The 23,189-nt window shown below is 40.1% G+C and overlaps 1 protein-coding gene across 4 annotated transcripts in view; it reads left to right on the plus strand.

The window, feature by feature from the left end:
- Positions 1–23,189, plus strand: part of cep43 (centrosomal protein 43) — an 86,051-nt gene that overhangs the window by 25,476 nt on the left and 37,386 nt on the right. For all 4 annotated transcript variants that reach the window (XR_009515215.1, XM_059986634.1, XM_059986635.1 and 1 more), the window contains 6 exons: positions 264–290; positions 6,046–6,102; positions 10,204–10,274; positions 10,372–10,433; positions 17,630–17,691; positions 19,857–19,931. Coding sequence is in view for 3 of the 4 variants with exons in the window: in XM_059986634.1 (XP_059842617.1) it covers positions 264–290; positions 6,046–6,102; positions 10,204–10,274; positions 10,372–10,433; positions 17,630–17,691; positions 19,857–19,931 (354 nt within the window). In the remaining variant the exon portion in view is untranslated. The remainder of the gene's footprint in view (positions 1–263; positions 291–6,045; positions 6,103–10,203; positions 10,275–10,371; positions 10,434–17,629; positions 17,692–19,856; positions 19,932–23,189) is intronic.

Here is a 23,189-nt window from a genome sequence, read left to right on the forward strand (position 1 = left end):
TTAAAACACCACCAATCATTTTGGGAAACAAGTTTATAGATTTGTGGGGTATTTTCATAGGTAGTGTGAAAACTAAGGTAACTGAAAAACCATGACCTGTCCAGCTAGTTTGTTTTGCAAATGAAAGCAACTATGATATGAAAAACAAATATGTTTGCTAAACAATGGGAAAGGAAGGGAAACAGAAGCCTGAATGCATATTTCAACCAGTAAGATTGCTAATAATCTTGATATGACACAATAATAGTGTGTTCTTGTTACAGGGAGATCATGTCACTTGTATTCCAAAGGTATTGAATCATTTCTTGCTTATTTCTTTCTGATGATTTCGGGTGATGGCATTGTTTGTCACAATTTACTAATTTGCATTGCAATCTGGTTTGCCTTCTACTGGATTCATAACTATGTCATGTTATATAAATAGTTACTTTCATGATATTGAGGTTTTTTTGTTAAAATTAATTAATTTTGAATTTATGATCAGTCTGTACAAATGCTTTGAAATTTTTGTAATGTAAAAAAATATATTTAACGAATCTAGTTGTTTTGCGAAACCATTTTGAATATTGCAAGAAAATTATATTTTAAATATAACATCTCTTGTAGAGTTGCAAACTAATTTTAATTTTGAAGATTATGTTGAAGAGACAGTTGAGAAGCAGTTGTAGAAATGTGTATCTGCAAGGATCACTTTTTTCGTATGTGCTAATGCCATAAGTATACAGCCATAACTTGCAGATGCTATAAAACTCATTGTAGTAAACAGACATCTTGGAAGAGTGTAAAGTCATGCAAAGTGACAATGCATGCAAAATTAAACTGTTATAAATGGGATGAAACGACTTGGTGAGTTCACAAATCTTTAGCAGCAGAGCTGGTTTATTAAAATAGCATTTACTAAACCCAGCTGGGATTCTGTGCCTTATATGGAGGGACATAAGATACAAAAGATTGTGTAAAATCTATATCAAATACACCAAATCACCTCAAGTTGGCATATTGTTCAGTTCTTTGCAGCTTACTTTGGAAGACTTTGAGGAGAGTCCAGAATCAATTTCTTAGAAAGTTTGCTGAAATGAAGGGTTCACTTGTTAGTTAGAGGGAATAATCTGCAATTATTCTAGGAGTGGAGAAGGCAAGGAAGCATAGGTAACTGATATAAATACTGAAAGTTTAGGAAGCAGAAGAATAGATGCAGAAAGAGGCTATTCTGCCCTTTGACCCTGCTTGACTGTTCAATATATAATTGTTTATCTCAGTACCATATTCCCACTCTCTTTGCAAGTGTATTTTTGCTTTTGTGTCATGAGATTGCACTTTCTGTTTCTTGAACCCATTTAGCAATGAGAATTCTACAGTCTCGGTGTTGAGAATTTCATAGTGTTTATCATCTATGTGAGGAGATTTCTCCTTACCTTAATCCTAACTGTCTAGCTGTGTATCCTAAGAATGTGACATCTCATTATAAAGCCTCAGCTTGGTGAATTACCCTTTCTTCCAGCCTGTTGAACCTGTCAGAATTTTTTGCCTTTCAGTGAGTTCTCATTTTTCTGAATGCTAATGAATACAAACCTCTTTGGTCAGTCTCTCATGCTATTGTCACCATGCCCTAAGAATTAGCTTGGCTAAACTTTGCTCTTCCTCCATATCAGTTCGATCCTTCGATATTTTAGTCGAAAATGGCACGCAGTACTTCTGGTGTGGGGTTGCCGATACTTTGTACAATTGTTGTATGTCATCCTTGCTCTTGTATTCAAAATCTCTTTCAGTGAAGGCTGACATACCATATGTATTCTCTGTTTCTGTAATTTGCTTTATTGCTGATGTACAAGGGCATACAGGTTCATTTTGAATTTTTTTTCTGATCATCACCATTTAAATAATAATTTTCTGCTTTTTCCTACTGAAGTAGATAATTTCGCATTTATTCCCGTTGTATTTTCTCACTCACTTGTCGAAATTGGCTTCAAGCAAAGGGCAATTTAGGCTTCCTCACAGTTGAACCTCACCCTGTTTCTTGTTATGGGTAAACTTAACAAAACTATTTGCATTCAGTTTCCTTATTCAGATCATTGGCATATACCTGTATACACTCAGTAGCAATTTTTATTAAGTACCTCTGAACCACTTTTCCAAGTAGTACATCGAGCTTGCAGCTCCCGAATATTTTGTATGTTCATCTGTGATACAGAGTCCAACATTACTTCCCTAATTTCAGTGTTTGGATTCACTGTGCATGTTCTTGGTGCTTCTTTTAATTCTTTGACTTTTTTTTATTTTTACTGCTTTTCTTTCTTTTACCCCTTCACATTGCCGCCCTTTTTGCACTTACATCTGTTAATGCATTTCCATGGCTTTCCATTGCAGTCATTTTGGAGTGACTTTTTCATTTTAATACAGCAACTTCTGATACAATTGTATGATATTCAAGAGTTTTGTATTAGTTCTTGATTGGGGCTCTTACAGCTGTGAGAAATCCCCTTTGTCTCCATAAGTTTCCAAAATAATAACTCCAAAAGCATATCAAGAATCAGTATAGATATTAGCTGATCTTTCTTCTGCCATCCCCTCAGCTTTCAATCAAAGCTTTCAGACCTGTCTGATGGGCAGAAGTACCAGAAGCCATTTCCTGATGCCATCACTTCAGTTTCAGGGGTAGTAGCCTATCCAGCCATTCAAATTCTTCTGTCAATCATTTGAAGAGCCTTTAGAATCAGATCTTTGTCAGAGTAACAACCAACAGGACTCTGTCGGTCTCTATGTTCACAAGCTAAGACTGCTGTCATGCGTTTCTCACTAACATACAGTATTAATGGTTTACCTGTATCAGGGATTCCTAATGCAGGTGCAGTATCTTTAAAGTTTGAAAAGCTTCCATGTGTTCTTCATGAAGAGTCATAGGGTCATCTGAGCTCTTATTGCCCTTCAGCAGATTGTTGAGTGGTTGAGCACTTTCAGCATATGAATTGACCCATGCTCTATTGTAGTTACACAAATCCAGAAATGTTCGCAGTTGCTGGACTGTTGTAAGTGGCTTTGCTGACTCAATGGCTTTTGCACAATCCTCAGTGATTTCCTGTTTATTTTGGAAATTTTCTGCCCCAAGTAAATTACTTCCTCTTGTTGCAATTTTGTCTTATTCTGAGCTATGGGCTGTTCCGGCAGCAGTAGTGCCTGGCTTCGTGTCAGTGGTACTGCAATGTTTACTCAGCTCTGCGCTGAACTGAGGCTGTGACCTACTCCAATCGCACTGATGCCTGGCTTTGTGTCTGACATTCATAAAAAGTTCAGTTCTGAATGCTGTTTGTTTGCTTTTATTGTTTGCATGATTTGTTTTGTCTGTTTTCTCTGCACGTTGGGTCTTTTTTTAATGGGTACTTCTGGGTTTCTGTCCTTAGTGAATGCCTGTAAGGAGACAAATCTCAAGGTTGTATAACGTATACGTACTTTGATAATGTACTTTGAACTTGATTGTAGAGCCCTGAGATAGCCACAGGTATTGTTGACCATCAATTGTGAAAGCCAACCACGGTTGACATTCAGACATCAGTGATAAGGGCCAGAATCTATTTGGCATATTAGTAATTGTAAACCACTTGTGTGATGGCTTCAGGGCATTGAAAATAGTTGATGGATCTTCCACTGGAGGTGGTAGATTGTCATACATTGGTTAGCAACCCAGTAATTCACTGTCAGTCTCCTTTCATAGGCTTTATCTTGAGTCCTACATGTCTCTATTGGTCTTTATTGGAGCAAGCTGTGATATAGCTGCTAGTCCTGTTGTTTCATACCTGTCATGCTCACTTTAGTTGCTAGAGGCCACTGTGGAGTCCATGTCATGTCCATGCTGTAATTCCTCAGTCAGATGGTGGCACCATTTTGGATGACTATCCACGTGTGCTTCTTGGGTATTTCCCAAGAAGAAGCGCCGTTGTTTGGAGCATCCCTTTGAAGACCCTGCGAAGTTTTCTCATCTGCTTCAGTCTGTTTTGAAGCTCTGCATAATGCATTTCAATTTAATTACACTTATCATATTGTTTATTCATTCATTCATTCTTTCAGTTAATGCAGAAATTTGCTCTTGACTTTTTACTGTCTCTATCATACTGTTTTCTGTAGTTTATCTCACGTTTTCCTTTTTTTTCCCAATTGTTTAGTTAATTTCTTCACATTATTAACTTTTTCACTTGCTCACACATTTGATAAAACTGACCATATGTTCTTACCTTTAACTTACATTTTCCAGTTTTATTTTCCTTTTATCTCAGGCATTCTCTGGATCTTATCACATGCCTTCTTAATTCACTTAACATTGACATTTTTGATTTGGATTTTTTCACTAATCTTAAACAAACTAAGATGTTTTATTCAGTAAGAGCTCAAGCCCTCAGACATCTGTTCACACATCACTGGATGTGGAGGTTTCAGGACTGGATGTGTCCATCGTCTTATTTCAATCTGTGTCACACTTAATTGTATATTTTCTTTAAATCAGTTAGACTATGATCTGAAATATTATCAGATTACAATCCTGCAACCTAAATATTGTAGGATTGTGTTGAAATCTTATCAGATTTCAACTGAAATTTATAGGATTACAGTTGATATTTTAGGACTCCAACAGAAATTCAGTAGGCTTGCAATCAATACTTTTGGTTTGCAAATAACGTTATCCTCACTGGATTGCAATTTAAATGTTTTCTTAAGCATTAAATTGCAACTGAAAAATTTCTTAAGTTGTACCAGCTTATACAAATTTAATTTGAGCATGATATTAATTTCAGTGCTGGTCTGATATTTGCAGATCTGTTTTCTTAAACCTGCACTAAATGGTGTATTGAAGCATGATCTAGGCATTTTTCTCGGATGATCTGAAATTTATAGAGGAAGCTCTTACCTCCTTTTAAGTTTGCACAAAAGTTTCCACTTCATCTTGGATCCTTCCAATTCCTTAAATCTTTGCAGTCATCCTGCTAACTATGCCAAGTGTTTTGGATTCGGATATTTTTGAGCGGAAGTTCTTTCAGAAGTCAAGAATGAGGCATAAACTTCATAATCACTTTAAGTGCTAAAAGAACAAAAGATTGGAAATGGAAAGAAGCAAGAAAAATGAACAGGGAAAAAGAACAAACAGAAGAAAAAGATGGCAAGTCAACATGCTCTGCTCTTATAGTATAGGTAACAGACATTCCATTCAAATTTGAAGATAAGTGAACTGGGTAGTCCCTATTCAAATAATGCAACACCCAAGAAACTTCCAGACTAATACGAAGAACTGTAACCATTAGGAGACACTCTGAACAATTGCATATGCATAGGCAATTATTCAAAATACAGCCATAAGAAAGTTAAACTACAAAGAAAATAACAATTATACAGTCTAATCCAACAGATCTGAACAACAACTCAACCTCTTCACTATATCTGCATTCTTTTTTATATTGAATTGCTGCCACATGATAGGCTGATAAAGTATTTACAGGTATATAGGTGTACCTAATAAAGTGGTTACTGAATATGTTGTAAATAGGCAGGGCACAAGCACTGTGGTGGGATAATTTTAAAACATCACTTAAAATGTTTGAAGAATGAATAATTAGAAGCCACAATTTTGAAGTGATTGATGATGTGAGGTGTTGTTAAATTTTGGAATGCTCTTTCTTGAAGGGTGAGTGCTGATTCAGTAGGCATTCTGTGGCATTCCAGATAAATACTTGAAGTAAAATTGCAGCAATAAGAAGAATACACAGGGGATAACAGCTAGCCGGATTGTTCTGCACAAGAGCTAACGAAAACTAACTTGAACTGAATATATTGTCTTTGGTATTACTGCCAACAGTTTTCTGTTAGTACAGTATTAATGTGTGTTAGGGGAGTATCATAGTTTTTGAGTTTTAGTTGTATAATATATATCATGAAGCTACTAATGCACAGTAAAAGAGGGTAAATGACAGACGATACAAATGTCCAACAATCTCCATTTTATGAATTTTTTGTATCATGACCTGTTTTCAGGTTCAATACTAATGTTTCATTTCTTTTTAGGAATTAACAACAAAGCACATAGCAGAAGTGAAGAAAAAGTTTGAATTTTATGATAAAGTGAGTTTAAATTTTTCACCAATGGAACTGCAATTGTCAACTTATGCTAAAATAAGTTTAAAATTTAATTTTCATGTGTTAAGTATAAAGATGTTTTGTGAGGCAAATTGAAGTTGTTGGGTCCTAAATGCTGAAAGAATTTATTTTTTGAAGTGATTGGGCAGTCCTAGCAAATGGCTTGGGCAGAGCTGACAATGAAATTGCAAGTTTTTATCTCAGGATTTTGTGACACTGTAGCGGTGTGCTACACGCAGCGCTGAAATAACAACACGGAGTCGGTGAGCTGCAGTTTCAAAAAGAGATTTATTCAAACTTTGCGGCCTCGCTTCAAAGCCTTCCTGAATGCTGTAGTATTTACAGTCCCGTCCCACAAGCGGGCTTTTCCCCTTGCTGGTGAAGCAGGCTCGGCGCCCTTTTTGCGACCAGCCTCAATGCCGGCGCACACCGCTTTGTGAGCCGGTTTGAGTGTGCTGGGAAGTGGGTCGCCACATAACCCCCCCAGAACCGGCGATTCACCCCCCAATGTCCACAGTCTTGGTCGGACTCTGTTTGGGAGGTTTGCCTCTGCGTCGCGGTGCTGGAATCTCGACCAGCTGCGTCAAGGCCACGTGGACCGGTTTGAGTCGGTCCACCGTGAAAACCTCCTCTTCCCCCCAGTGTCCAGCACGAATGTGGACCCGTTGTTTCTGATCACCGTAAACATCCCCTCGTAGGGCCGCTGTAGCGGTGCCCGATGTCTGCCCCGCCGTACAAAAACGAACTTACAGTTTTGCAGGTCTTTGGGTACGCAGATCGGGTTCTGCCCATGCTGCGAAGTGGGTATGGGGGCCAGGTTACCAAGCCTCTCGCGTATCCTGCCCAGGACTGCTGCGGGTTCTTCCTCTTGCCCCCTTGGGGCTAGTACGAACTCTCCTGGGACGACCAGGGATGTGCCATACACCAACTCGGCAGATGAGGTGTGCAGATCTTCTTTGGGCGCCGTGCGGATTCCGAGCAGGACCCAGGGAAGCTCGTCCACCCAGTTAGGCCCTTTGAGCCGGGCCATGAGAGCCAACTTCAGGTGACGATGGAAATGCTCCACCAGGCCGTTCGACTGTGGGTGGTAAGCAGTTGTGTGGTGCAGCTGTGTCCCCAAAAGGCTGGCCATAGCTGACCACAGGCTGGAGGTGAACTGGGCACCTCTGTCGGAGGTAATGTGGGCCGGTACACCAAAGCGAGATACCCAGGTGGCAATCAGAACCCAGGTGAAAGATTCGGAGGTGGTGTCGGCGAGCGAGAACCGATGGGAAATTCGCCAGGACTCTGGTGAAGTCGTTGTCGGACAGCGTGATGGAGTCTAGGTGTGGAGCCGGCAACTGGGCTGCACCCAGGGAGAAAGTTTGAAAGGTCTCAGCGTGTACCAGTCTCTTCCTCGGCAGGTCGACCAGTAGGCTGTGAGCCCACAAAAAATCTGCTTCCAGGAGCAGTTGGGCTACGGCGGCCAGTGTGAAGTCCCATGTGAACTGGCTGGAGCCAAACTGTAGCTGCACCGTACAGGTGCCGTAGGTCCTTACTGTGCTGCCGTTCGCGGCCCTCAGGATGAGACCCGGTGCTCTGTTGCGGGTGTCATAACTCGTCGGAGGTAAGACGCTGATCTCGGCTCCGGTGTTGACCAACAAAGCAGCTTCCCGACTGCTTGTCCCAGATGTACAGGAGGTTATCCCGATGGCCAGCAGCCGTAGCCATCAGCGGCGGCTGGCCTTGACGTTTCCCGGGAACTTGCAGGGCAGGCTACAGCGGCGGGCTTCTGCGCCCCACCACTAGTGGTAGAAGCATCATTGTTCATTGGTCTCCTCACCCCTGCCTCTGGGGTTAGTGGGCTCTGCGGCTGGGCCTGGTCTGGTTTACTGCTGGGAGTGTGGCCTGGTGATCTGTGCGACGGACGTCCCACTCTCCTTATTGGCTTTCCACAGCAAGACCGCCGGGGCCGCCACCTTCCGGGGGTCGCTGAAATCTGCGTTAGACAGCAGCAGGCGGATGTCCTCTTACTGCACCTGGATGGTTTGGGAGACAAGCTGCCGTCGGCTTTGATGAACGAGATGCTCTCCCTGCCTCATGTTTGAGCAGACATTCCTGGAGCAGCGCCTTGAGAGTCCAAAAGTCCTTATGAGCAAGGCTTTGAATTCTGTGTATTTGCCGTCCACTGGGGGTGACTGTATGAACTCCTCAACCTGGGCTGCTGTTTCCTGGTCGAGGGAGCTCACCACGTAGTAGTAACGTGTGGCATCTGAGGCTATCTGCCTAATGTGGAATTGGGCTTCTGCTTGCTGGAACCATAGGTAAGGTCGCAGCATCCAGAAGCTTGGCAATTTTAACGAAACAGATGCAGCGTCGTTCATCTTCGGCCCAAATATCGTTTGGGCTGTCGGGGTCACCAATTGTAGTGGTGTGCTACACACAGCACTGAAATAACGACACGGAGCGGTGAGCTGCAGTTGCAAAAAGAGATTTATTCCAACTTTGCGGCCTCGCTTTAAAGCCTTCCTGATCCCACCCTCCCCGGGCGGGAATGCTGTAGGGGGCGCGTATTCACAGTCCCGTCCCACGCACGGGCTTTTCCCCTTGCTGGTGAAGCAGGCTTGGTGCCCTTTTTGCGACCAGCCTCAATGCCGGCGTGCGCCGCTTTGCACTGTGCACTGGGAAGTGGGTCGCCACAATACTAACTTTAGGGAATGGATAATCATGTACCATGAAACTAGTTTTATTTTCAGTGAAGGCTAGAAAATTGCAGATGTTCAAAATCTAAAATAAAATCAGAAAATGCTGGGAATGCTCAGTAAGTCAGGTTTCGAGTGTGAGAAGAGACAGAGTTAACATTTTGGATCAAAAACCCCTTTGTCACAACTGGGGAGGAGTGAAAAGCTGTTCACTAAGCTGCACAGATGGTGAATGGTGGTGTGGTGTCTCTGATACAAGAAAACTAGGTTGACCACTGGGATAAGCTATAAACTGTAAAAACAAGATTCTGCAAATGCTGGAAATCCAGAACAACACACACAACATTCTGGAGGGATTCAGCAGGTCATCTACTTATGGAAAGGAATCAAGTCTAGATGTTTCAGGCTGAGACCAGTGACTGAATGGGAACAATCAAAGTACGAGCATAAAATAAGAACAATGTCGAGGTCTCAAAGTACAGCGCATAAGGACACTCCTGCCAGGACAGGTTGTGCATGTTCCCCTTTCGCAGACAGGAAAAAAAAACAGAGGGAAAACAAGTTGAGAAAGGGTAACTTATGTATGCCAAGGAATCAAGTTACCTGAAGATGTAAAATTCAATGTTGAGGCCAGAAATTGCAGCATTTGCAGGTGATAAAGTACTTGATAGAATTTTAAGACATTTTAATAATCAAAAAATACTGTGACTTTTTCCCCTTGGACCCATAGCATTTGTTATATAATTTTATCCTCAAGGCAGAAATATAAAATTAGGAAATAAATTCTTACATTGCTGACACTGACCATACAGAGAAACCTTAAATTCTAAATTTAAGTTTCAGTAGCTTAAGCCTGTGTTCCATTACAAAATTTGAATTTGATTTTCTAAGTGTTATTCTCATTTTCCTGTGTCACACCCTTTGGGATTGGCAAGTTTAGTTCTTCATTACATGGTTCTCTCACTTAATTTATAGTGAGAAATTCCTACATGTCTCAATGACTAGAACTAGACAGTGATTTTTGATTTTAATAGTCTATGTTTCTCTTATTCTTACTGGCCTTTTGACCTGTATAGGTGATAACAAACATCAGTTTGGTTTTTATTGTTATCCTCAACAAATGCTTACACAAAGCAATTTTGTTAACAGGTATAAAATGTTACAAAAGTTCCTTTGCTTTTAAGAATGTAAGTAATGTAGTCTCTTGGATTGTTAGCCACTGCAAGAAATCATAATCTAACCATTTAATCCTTTTTCTATTGTATTAGCTATTTTAATGCACGGACAGAAATTTTTAAAATGTATTTCATTTATAGAGATCCAAGTTTCAAAAATGTGCCTTTTGTATGATTTTAGTGGCAACATTTTCAAAAGTATTTATCTCCATGGTTTGACTTGATTTTAGGACAAGAATGGTAAAATAAGTAAAGAAGAATTGAAAGAACTATTCCTTGATCTCCTCCCTCATTTTAACAAGTAAGCAAACGTTGACTACTATAAAAATGAATACTTATAAATTACTTTGATGGAAGCTGCCTTAGTCTCTAATCATCACAAATTGTTTCACTGATAGGAATATGCTGGACAGTTATGTAAATGATGAAGTTAGAACAGTGGATAAAGGTTTTAGTAATGGTAAGTGTGTGCTTGTGGTAAAGGGGCTTTATGTCTAGTTCTCTGGAGGGGTACCGATAAATTTTATCATTCCTGCTTGTTTCCTTTAATCCTACTATAATTATTAGTATAAGTCTAAATACTGCAAAGGAATAAATGATCACTTTTTAACAAAAGGACCTTCCGATCATGATAATCATTGGAAAACATGATAAAATATGTACTTTCATGAGAAACAGTGGCTGAGGCAAGCCGTATGATCCCTTAAGCCCACTGCGCCAGTCAGCAAGATCAGGCTCTAAATCAGCAGCATCACTTCACTCACAAGGTTTCTTTTATTTGTTCAAGGGTTGTGGGCTCACAGGCTGAGCTAGCTTTTAATTGCCCATCCCTAGTTGCCCTTTAGCATGTTGTGGATGACTACCTTCTTGAACCACTACAGTCCTTGAGATGAGGGTGTATCCATGATGTTGTTAGGGAGATAGTTCCAGGATTTTTACTTAGTGATGGTGAAGGGATAGCGATTATATTCCCACGTGAGGATGGTATGTGACTTGGAGGGCAATTTCCAGGTGATGGTGTTCCCATGCTTTTGTTGCCTTGCCCTTCTAGGTGGTAGAAGTGATGGGTTTGGAAGGTGCTGTCTGAGGAGGTGATATGTGGGTGATGCAAACTACTGCTACTGTGCATTGTTAGTGGAGTGAGTGAATGGTTGTGATAGGCTGTTATTTTGTATATAGTGTTGAGTGTCAAAATAAAAGTAAATTTATGATCCAAAGAATATGTCAACATATTCTGCCTTTAGGTTGATTTTTTTTGCAGACATTCCAGGAAAATAAAGAAATGCACACATTTATGAAAAGGCTGACAAACAACTAATGTGCAAAAAAGACAAATTGTGCAAATAATAGAAGTTAATACTAAGAACATGCATTTTAGAGTCCTTCATTGTAGGTTATGGAATCAGTTCAGAATTGAAGTGTGTGAAGTTATCCATGCTGGTTCAAAAGCCTGATTGTTGTAAGGTTAAAAACTAACTGAATCTGGTGGCGTGGGGACTAAGGCTCCTGTACCTCCCGCCAGATGGTAGTAGCAATAAAAGAGCCCCCCGCCCCCGATGGTGGGGGTCCTTGATGGTGGATGCTGCTTTCTTCTGGCAGTGCACCTTGTAAATGGTCTCAATGGTGAAGAGGGCTTTTCTTGTGATGGACTGGGCTATATGCACCACTTTCTGTTGACTTTTTGTTCCCAGGCATTGGTGTTTCCATTCCAGGCCATGATACAACCAGTCAGAATACTCTCCACTGTGTACCTAAAGCAGTTTTTAAGTTTAGATGACATGCTGAATCTGTGCAACTTCTAAGAGAGCTAAGGTGCTGTTGTACCTTCTTTGTAATAGCACGTAAGTACTGATCCTGGAACGGATCTGATATAGGGGCCTTATTGAAGTTACTGACCCTCTCCACCCCCACCTCCCTAATGAGGACTAACTCGTGGATCTCTGGTTTCTTTCTCCTACAGTCAATAATCAGTCCCTTGTTTTGCTGACATTGAGTGAGAGGCTGTTATTAGGGAACCATTCAACCTGACTTTCAATCTCCCTTGTATACAGTATTTAGCCCCAATCCTTCGTTCACATAAATATTACAACCAGGGATTTTGATCAATTTAATGAAGAATTTTTATATTTGTGAATCACATGTTCTCTTTTTTCCCACAATAGGGTCCAATATATGGAGAAAATTCTAAAGCAGTTAGTGAAGAGGTTCAGTTGTTCAGATCTGTTGGATTAGACTGTATAATTGTTATTTTCTTTGTAGTTTAACTTTCTTATGGCTGTTTGTATTTTGTATAATTGCCTATGCATATGCAATTGTTCAGTGTGTCTCCTAATGGTTACAGTTCTTCGTATTATTCTGGAAGTTTCTTGGGTATTGCATTATTTGAATAGGGACTATCTGGTTAATTTATCTAGAATGTTACGTGGGTTTCAGCACCTAAGTTACAGAGAAAGGTTGAACAAGTTAGGTCTTTATTCTTTGGAGTGTAGAAGGTTGAGGGGGGACTTGATAGAGGTATTTAAAATTATGATGGGGATAGATAAAGTTGACGTGGATAGGCTTTTTCCATTGAGAGTAGGGGAAATTCAAACAAGAGGACATGAGTTGCGAGTTAGGGGGCAAAAGTTAAGGGTAAGACAAAGAGGAATTTCTTTACTCAGAAAGTGGTAGCTGTGTGGAACGAGCTTCCAGTAGAAGTGGTAGAGGCAGGTTCGATTTTGTCATTTAAAAAAAAATTGGATTGATATGTGGACAGGAAAGGAATGGAGGATTATGGGCTGAGAGCTGGTAGGTGAGACTAGGCGAGAGTAAGCGTTCGGCATGGACAAGAAGGGCCGAGATGGCCTGTTTCTGTGCTGTAATTGTTATATGGTTATATGAGAAACTAAAAGTTCAAAAACTGAAATGTCACCAGTTGAAAAGTATTCATTCCCACTGTACTCTATGCTTAGTTGAATTACTACTTGCAGAAGTCTCTATTAGCTTTTCAGAGCATGATGGAGCAGGATTTGCCCATTCCACCTTACAGAATTGCTCAAGCTGTGCCAGGTTAGGTGGTGGGCAGTGGTGGACAGCATTCTTGAGGTTTTGCTGGAGATTTTCAATCAGCTTAAAGTCAGGACTCTCACTGAGCCACTGAAGGACATCAGTTTTCTCCATATGAAGCCACTCCATGGTTGCTCTGGCAGTGTGCTTTGGGTCATTGTTCTGCTGAAAGATGAACTTCTTCTCCAGTTTAAGCTTTCTGGCAAAGGCTAGCAGGTTTTATCCAGGTTTCTCTCTATTATTTAGCAGCATTAATCTTCCCACCAGATTTCCTGTCCCTGCTGCTGAAAAGCATCCCCATAGCATGAAGCTAGCTCCACCATATGTTATAGTAGGGATGGTGTTACCTGGCTGTTGTGCAGTTTTAGATTTGCACTACACGTACTGCCTAGTGTTGAGAACAAAAAGTTCCACTTTAGACTCATCCGACCACAAGACCTTCTTCTCCGTCTTTAAAGTATTATCTAGTGATGCTTTGTAAAGTCTTTACAGGCAAGCTAAGTTTTTTTTTTGAGAGGGCTTCTTTGTTGCCACTCTTCCATAAATGCCTTTTTTGTGCAAGGCCTTAGAGATTGTGGAGCTCTGAACTTCATCTCCATTTGCAGCCACTGCCTTCTACAGCTCACTCAGAGTGACTGTTGGTGTCACATTAGCGGCTCTTCTACAAGTGCCATTCTTCTCTAGTGGCTAAGTTTCGAGGATGGCCTGACCTAGACAGTGTGGTTGTGGTTTCATATTTTTGCCACTTTTCATGATGGACTGCACTGAGCTCCGAGGTATGTTCAGTGTCTTTGAGATGGTCTTTTACCCTTTGCCAGATTTGTGCTTCTCTATTATCATTTCCCTGATCTGCCTTGAACACTCTTTTGCCTTCATTTTGGTTTGATCTGTTGAAAATCTGCCGTACTGTTGAACCTTGCAGAGAGAGGGGGCATTTGTTCAGGTGATCCTCCAATTTTCTACATCAACATATTAGATGTGTTGTTAAGGTCATATACATATTGCACTTGATGTCGTAATTACAAAGGGGATGAATACTTTTTCATCCTCACAATTTTGGTTTTTAATTTTTAGCAAATCATTGACAATTTTTGGAATTTTTCTTTTGATTTGGCACGATGCACAATGTTTTGTAAATTAGCTCAAAGAATCCTGCTTCAATACATTTTAAATTTAGAAAATGAGACAGTAGAATGTGAAAGTAGTTGTGGGGCTGGATTTTTTTTTTCAAGGCACTGTATGCCAGTTCATCAACAACTTTAGCTTTGAAGCTGTACTTAAAGGTATAAAACAAGTAGGGCAAGGAGCTAAGCACACAGACTTGTGGTGCACCTGTGCTGAAGGTGATTTTGAAGGAGATGTGGTTGCCAATCCGTACTGACTGGGGTCTGCAAGTGATGATCCAGGTGCACAAAGGGGTATTGAGGCCTTTAGGCCTTGGAGCTTAAGTGATTCAAGGGGATGATAGTGTTAACTATTGAGTATAGTCATTGAAGAGCATCCTGCCTAATGCATCTTCATTGTTTTGTTGTTCCAGAGCTGAGTGAAATGCCAATGAAATTATATTTGTTGTTGATCTGTTGTGCCGATAGGCAAACAGGACTGGGTCCAGGTAACTCCTAAGGCAGGAGTTGATATGTTTCATGACCAACCTCTCAAAGCTCTTCATCATAGAGGATGTAAGTGCTACTGACAATAGTTATTTAGACAGATTACTATTCTCTTCTTGGGCAATGGTATGATTGAAGCCTGTTTGAAATAGGTGGGTACTTCAGACTGCCAAAGCCAGAGGTCGAAAATGTCCATAAACATTCCTGTCAATTGACTAGCACATCTTCTATACTTGGCCAGTTATGGTCGCTGGACCAGATGTTTTCTGTGGATTCACCCTCTTGAAGGATGCTCTCACGTCGACCTCAGACACTAAAATCACAGGGTTGTTGGGAGCTGTGGGGATTTGTGAAGAAGGCTCTGTGTTCTGTCGGTCAAAGCAAGCATAAATGGCTTTGAGCTTATTTGGTAGTGAAACCTTGTTACGTTGCTTGGTTTTTGCCAAGCCCTGCATTTTTTCGTGATTCAGGTTTAACCCAGAATTACTACTTTGCATGTGAGCTGGATTTTCGGAGGCCATGCCTGAACGACTTGTACTTTGGATCGCCTGTCCTGAACGCCACTAATCTAGTCTTCAGCAGATTGTCAGTCTCTTGGTTCATCCAGAGCTTCTGGCTGGGAAAGATTCTGAATGATTTTGTGTGAACGCACTAGTCCACAAGTACTTTTCAAAAGTCCACGACAACTATCCACATTGAATTAATAATTTACAAAGTGTTTGAATATGTTTCTTCTTAATCTGATTATTCTTGTCAACAGAACATTTCTATCCCACACAGGTACCAATTTCCAATGTTTATTTGGTTTCTGCTCAATCCATTTTTAAATCAGTATCTGGATTATTAACACTGACATATTTCATAAAATTTGTTTTATGGCAGCAGTACAATACATTAAAAAGTACTATAAGTTACATCAATAAATATTGATGGTAGCAATAAGAAGAGGAGGGCATGTCCTGGATGGTGAGGGTCCTTAATGATGGATGTGCCTTTTCAGGCATCACCTACTGAAGATGCCTTTGATGGTGGAGAAGCCAGTGCCCATGATGATGCTGCTGTGTTTACAGCCCTCTGCAGCTTTTTCCAGTCCTGTGTATTAGTGTCTCCATACCAGATGCTAATGTAACCTGCGAGAATGCTCTCTACAGTACATTTGTAGAAATCTACCGGAGTCTTCGGTGACATGCCAAATTTCAGATTCTTAATGAAATATAACCATTGACATGCCTTTTTTGTAATTGCTTTAGTATGTTAGGTGTAAAGTTTGTCCCAACACCATTCACCAGCCAATCTATTTCACTCCTGTACCATAGTACTCCTTGGCACCATTTGCAAAGCTGCCAACAGCAGATGTGTGATTAGCTTATTTATAGATCATATTTGAGCTGTGCCCAACTGATAGTCATGGTGTAGAGAGAGTAGAATAGTGTGCTAAGCACACATTCTTGAGGTGTACTAGTGTTGATCGTCAGTGAGGAGGAGATCTCGTTCTGATCCACACTGACTGATCTCCCGATGTGCAAGTCAAGGAAGCAGTTTCAGAGGCCCAGGTTTCGATGCTTCTTCATTAGTATTGATGGGATTATGGTGTTGAATGCTGAGCTGTAATCAATAAACAGCAGCCTAACATGGGTATTCCTGTTGTCCAGGTGATTCAAAGCTGAATGGAGAGCCAGTGAGATTGCATCTACTGAAGATCTGTTGTGGCAGTAGGCAGATTTCAGAGGGTCCAGGTCTTTGCTTAGGCAGAAGTAATTTCTACCATGACCAATCTCTTAAAGCACTTCAGCACAGTAGATGTGACTGCTGCTGGGTGATTGTCATTGAAGCAGCTCACCCTGCTCTTCTTGGTCACTGGTATGATTGATGTTCTTTTGAACCTTCGACTGCAGCAGTGAGAGATTGAAAATGCCCTTGACCTCTCCAGCCATCTGGCTGGCACTATTTTTCAGTGCCCCGCCAGATAAACCATTGGCCCAGGTGCCTTGATCTTGAAAGATGCTCTGACATTGGCCTTTGAGACAGATATCACAGGGTCGCAGATGCTGCAGGGATTTGCACTGGTACAGTTTTATTCTCCCTTACAAAATGTGCATGAAAGCCATTGAGCTTAGCTGGAAGTGAAGCATCATGGTTATGATGTTAGGTTTTGCCTTGTAGGAAGTAATGGCTTGCGAACCCTGCCATAGCTGACATGTATCTGGTTCTGTCTCCAGAGGGGTAACTTCTCTCAGCTTCACTTGCCCCATCACTGAAACGTTCCCACAACCAAAGGACTTTCAAGGATTCTTCATTTCATGTTCTCAATATTTATTACTTATTTGTTTATTTTTAGTATTTCTTTTTTGTATTTGAACAGTTTGTTGTCTTTTGCACATGGGTTGAATGTACAAATTGGTGAGGTCATTCATTGATTCGATTATGGATTTTTTGAGTATGCTGTAAAAAAATGAATCTTCGGGTTGTATAGGGTGATGTGTATTTTGATAATAAATTTATTTTGAACTTTGAATTTTGACTTCACCCAGAATTGCTCTTTCTTAAATTGCTGCCCTCCACTTGAGACTCTGGAAGCTAAATTGGATTATACTGGAAAATAAGAACTTGTTTGATTTATCAGAATCTATTTGATCAGGTGTGGAAGCTCACAGATACATGGCATTATCATCTTAATGTCATTTCAGCATCCAGCTATTAACAGTTGGATTGTTTATTGCCTTGGTGCAGATCTATGTTCCAGCATGTTACAAAAAGGCAGGTTAAAAGACTAAGGGAAACCTCAAGTCTTCTCAACAATGAAGTTATAAGTAAGTGTATAAAAGTAAGATAAAGAATTCAACATAATATCGAAGAATCAACAAAGTACTTGTCTTGTTATTATAATTTGTTATACCTTCCTTAATTTGGAACTTAATTCTCACTTAATAAAAACAAACACATTTTACTTATTCAGATAAAGCTTTAATGTAACTGTTCTTTTTCTTCCTTGTTTAATTAGCAATTGATTATGATGAATTTCTGGGAATGTATAAAAGTCTATTCATCCAATGTAGAAGTGTGGTAAGTAGATTTTTGTTTTGAAAATGATAGTGTTTCATTTCTAAAATAATTTCACTCCACTGTCATTTTTTGCATACCTTGGCTGAGAAAAGCAGCTGGTCATTATCCTTTTAATCATCTAACTAATAGGCTACCAGATAATTTCTCATAGTGGGACACATGAGTTCATGCGCTATTTTGATATTATTATATCTGATTCTGAATAAGGCAGGTAATTTACCTTGTGATATTTCAGTATGTCACCTTAATACCATTTAATGTTTTAGCATTAAGTTCAAGTTCAAATTTAATTGTTATTTAACTATACACAAGAATACAGCCAAACGAAGTAGCTTTTCTCTGGTGCAAAGGTGAAAACCACAGTAACGAAGTCATACACAGCACATTGGACATATAGCCCATATAATTATAGTTCAAAAAACATACAGTAATAAAAATTGTATCCCAGATTCCCGAGTGTATGCATGTTGTCCTGAACTTGCACCTCTACAAGAACAAGCTGCAGCAGTTCCTCATCTTGTGCTCCTGGGTCTAAACTCTGGAGAGCAGACTGTTGGGAGGGGCCAGCTCCCAACCTAGTGTGGAATCCAGTGGCACACAGCCAGCTCTGGTGTTTACTTCACCAACGCCTGCAATAGATGAGGCCAAGGCATATGTGCTGTGTGCGCACAACAACCAAGCTCTATAGCTCTCCAGCCGTCAGTTTCACCAATGAACCAGGGAATTCTATATTGCCGATGTCCAACAGGGTATTGCAATCACAAGAAAAACGTCCAAACCAATCATTCCAACGGCTTGTTGGATCGCGCACTGTCTTGGATACCTTTATCCTTGGGTGACTGACGGTGTGCAAAAAGTCCAGCTCCATTGCTATCTAGCAACTAGCTAGCGGGATGGACTTGATGAACTGGATGTTCTTAATAGCCAGCTTTGTCTTGTGACTGTAAAACAGATAAAGCACGAACAATAACATCTTTGCTTTGGACCAGAGAGACCGCAGTGTCCATTTTACTGGAAGCTTCTGGATTCTGTATAAGGTAGATCATTTACCGCGTAATTATTTCAGTATATCTCTTCAATGCTATTTAATGTTTTAACATTAACACCTGGGAACTCTGGATAATTTGCCATGTAATATTTTGGGATGTCTCTTTTAATACCATTTAATGTTATAATATTAACCTTTGGAGGCCTGATGTTACCTTCAATATGGTATAAGGAATATGGTTTATTATTCTGAGGTTAATATTATAGCGTGTGTTATAACGTACGTTACTTTTTTCAGTACTGGTCATTTCTTCCTCGAGTACCTTGTACAGGTTTGGCGTCCTTATCCAAGCATGGGTGTGTTTTCCATAGAGAGAATGCTATGAAGATTGACTAGACTGATTCTGGGGGTGGCATATTTTTCACAGATTGAGAAGAGTGGAATAGTATTCTCTAGTTTTCAGATGAGAGGAAAATAGTAACAAGAGTTTGAATATTTCATCATAATATTTTTAGTAGCACTGCTAATGTGCTTACCTATATTTTTTCATTGAGTCATAGTACTATATAACTTACTGCAGGAGCCATTGAGTTTATCCTGGCTGTTTATGAAGCAAGTACTCTATTTCAGCACAGTCTGAGAAGGGGTTATACAGTATTTTGGACGAGGAAAAAGATTCAAGGTTGTGCTTCCTTAAAGAAATGCAACAAGTCCTCAAACTCCTGTAAATCTCTGGCCTACGACTGTTCAAATTGGAGCAGATGGAGTAATAGGGATGTATTGAGGCCGTGCATCAGGATCACCCGTTAGCCCCGCACAAGTAGTGGCAGGAGTTGCCTTTTCAGGCCTCATCAACCCTACGTGTGGAACCATTTCCCACATTGACCTTATCAACCAGAACCTACAGAAATGGAGTGAAAGCAAATCACCTCTGATCCCAGGAAACTGCCTAAGAAGAAGCCATAACAATCAAAATCTCATCTTGTTCTCCTCTCTGTTACCCTGTGATGCTATTTGCGAAACTTGTAGTATTTTAGAAAATTTACCTTGGATTCTGATGAAATCAAAACGTGAAGGTGATGTGCGATGGAGTCCTAGGATATTGTACATGACATAATTTTGTGACGGCACATTGTTTTTAAAAACTAACTTGCAACTATTTTTATTTTTATTACAGGTAGTTCAAGATACTTCTGGTATGGTGCAATCTCCACGTAAGATTCCAGAAGGGAGGCAGAATGTAGGGAGTAAGGTAAGAAAGTGGGGCTTGCTGTATCTACATCCATACGGTGGGAAATCATTAATTTCATTATCTTTGTTGGCAACCCTCATTATTTGTAAAAGATTTTGCTTAGTTGCAGTGTTACTATACAAGCACTGTTGCATTTCTTTTGTTTGAATAGAATACGGATGGCATACATCACAGTTTGATACTTTGTGGTCTGCCAGTTCCTGTGGTTCAGCATCTTAAATCAATAGCTCAGATGTATACTGCTTAACTAATTCTAACTTAGATTCAAAATTAACTGTGATCTGTACTAATCTGTAACTTAATTAACCTACCAGTGCAACTTCTGTAATCTTGGCCAACGATATTTCAAAGTCACAGAATTTGGGTTCTCAGAACTCTTGTGTATCACATGATTGTCTAAAAGAACAGTTCTGTTCAGGGGGATGATTGGGGAAGTGGCATTTTCTGTTTTCCAGCACCTGGTCAGGTCCTAAAGGAAGTAGACTAGAGAGTTTCAACCTGTATGATGCTCATGTCACTTGAGTGCCATTTGTGCTCATGAAAAATATCCAATTTATTAAATTAAAAATGGGATACTGTTATCTTAATTGGGTTTAAAATATGAATTTTTGTATGGTTTGACTTCTGAAGAAATTCCGGTATGCAATTGACCCGTGGTGTAGAGTTAATTGCTTTTAATTCAAAATTCTCTGATATAATCCACTAGAATTCAGTTTTAATCAGTATCTCTTTGCTGCATAAATTATATTGTTTCCTACAAATTATTGGTACTGTTTATCTCAACATGTCAACAAAATGACTGAATTGTCAAGAATAATCCAAATTTGTTATTAGGAAGCACTAAAGGGTTTCACATAATTCTTCACATTAAGTTTAATTGGTCAGAATTTTCAGTTCCGAAGACTGAATGACTAACTGTTTTTAAGCACTTCTTAATTGAGGTAATTAAATAAATGAATTCCCAGCACAGTCTCTTCAGAATTTAGAATTGGTCCACTTAAGTTCATTAATGTTTTAAAAGAACTGGTGTAACACTATAACAAGACATGCATGCCACTTGCTTAGTTTGCAACCTTGCTGTTTGTTTAATTGAGCTGATGTTTGCTCAGCGGAATCTTCAAGCTTGACTTTCTCACTGTTGTGCATGTGACTGAAGCACTTTTTCCAAAATTGTAGCATTAAAACTACAGATCATGTAAAGCTCATCGCCAGGCAAACAGATCCTTTTGCTTTCTTTCTGGACTTCCACCGGGTGGTGGTAAAGTTCCTTCTGTGAGCCTATCCTGCTTGCTGATCGGAAAAGGACTGCCATTTGGTTACTAGTGCTGCCGCTCCATTTTTCTCTTGTAACAGGCTGGGTTGATCAGACACAATTATTCAAGTATCCAGGAGATGTGGTAATAAGTGCACATGAACAACAAAGTAACTTAAGCATAGTGTATTATCAGAATAGATAGTGCAAATAAATCATATCAAATGCTACATATCAAGTCACAGGGATTTCTGGTCTCAAAATCATCACTTGGTTGTTGTTGGGGCATCTCCGATTCAGATTAGTAAGAACACCTCGTGGTCCCAGGTACTGAATGTGTTTCTGGTCTGAGTAAAGTTCCTATGAAGTGTGGAAAGTTCCTACTTGTATATAAGTTTCACAAGTACAGGGTCATCAAGAGACAGACAATTCCTTTGTTTTCATACCAGCACCAGTCTGGTTTCTTCAAACAAATCCTCAGCACACCCTCATACACCAACTAGACATTTTACTGTCTCGTTCATTAATCTTCATGACAAAACATTTCTTGGGCTTACATAGTTGAGCTCAGAAACAATCCAGTTATCCTCCCACTGACAGACATTCAGCCGTTACTCGACAGTTCCCACATGTTCAGAAAGAGTTCAGTTGCCATCTAACCTGACTATATTGAATCATTGTTCTTTAAATCCTATATGCAATATCTCCATATTCAAGTCAACATTCAAAATTAGATCTTCAGCTTTCTAGTTAGAGTTAAACCTTCTGTTACAAGAATCACCCCTTGTAATAATGATCAGTAAGGTACAGAGAATCTGTATTTACTGACTTGTTTCAACTAAAAAGCATATGGGTTCACAAACTATCTACCTGTGTGCACCCTACTAGAACCCCTGACCCTCCATGAACAGTATTGCCCGGGAAAGGAGTCTACGCTGGCCAGGCGTTCCTCGTGGTACCGATCTCCATGTGTTCGTGGGGTCCTCCTTATCAGCGATAGTTGGTCTCCGGTTGCTGGAGAGTTATTCGCTTGCATATTTGGAGCTCCTGACTCTTATACTGTTCCTCATCAATTGAACTGTTGGATCTCCATCCCATTGCTCAAGGTCACCTTCTTACTGGTCACTCTACAGGACTACAACTAACATTGTTTCATGGCTCTGCCCACCTTTTTCTTGTGTATTTGTGTGTTTTAACTCTGACTGGTCCAAGCCAGTTAAATGAGGCAACCCAGACAGAGTCTAATGAGATTACAGATTGCTTCTTTGGTATGTCTGGCATTTTACATAATAAGTAGCTACTCCTCTGAGAATGATCAGGCTACGTCCACACTACACCGGATAAATCCATAACCGAAGCTTTTTCTCTTCGTTTTTAAACTCTGTCCACACTAAAACGGCGTTTTTGTCCCCTGAAACCAGAGTTTTTCAGAAATGCTCTTCAGGATGTGTAATTTTGAAAATACCACTTGGGCAGAACAGTGTGGGCGGAGTAACCGGAGAAATCTGTAAACACTGTCAGACGGCAGTGCGCCATTTCATGGTTTTCTTGAACGCAACCTAACAATTTCAGAACAGACGGCAACAGGACTGAGGCCAGAAGAGTTAAAAATGTACTCACCAAATACTTTGACCCATAACTTACTGAATAAATAAGTATACTCACTTTGCCCTGTTTTCTGTCCTTGCTTGTATGAAGGTGGTTTACTTATTTATGCAAGTACTTCTCTAACAATAGATGTGTAACAGCCTGATGTAACATTGTATGGAAATGCAAAATAATACTGATGCAGCAATGTTTTACACATTTAACAACGTGCTTTATTAATGCAACAGAGTTGGTCAGTTTTTCAGTGTTCGTCGTCAGCCGGGTTATACTGTCCGTGAACTCCCTGTCAGTTGCCTCCATATGCTTCAGTATTTGTTTTTTTTTACTTTTAAGTCCTCCTGCATGCGAGCCAACGGCTGTCCATCATTTAAGTTTTTCTTGTCTGTAACTGAACAAAC

This window comes from Hypanus sabinus, chromosome 12, assembly GCF_030144855.1.
Source record: "Hypanus sabinus isolate sHypSab1 chromosome 12, sHypSab1.hap1, whole genome shotgun sequence".
Taxonomy (NCBI): Eukaryota; Metazoa; Chordata; class Chondrichthyes; order Myliobatiformes; family Dasyatidae; genus Hypanus; species Hypanus sabinus.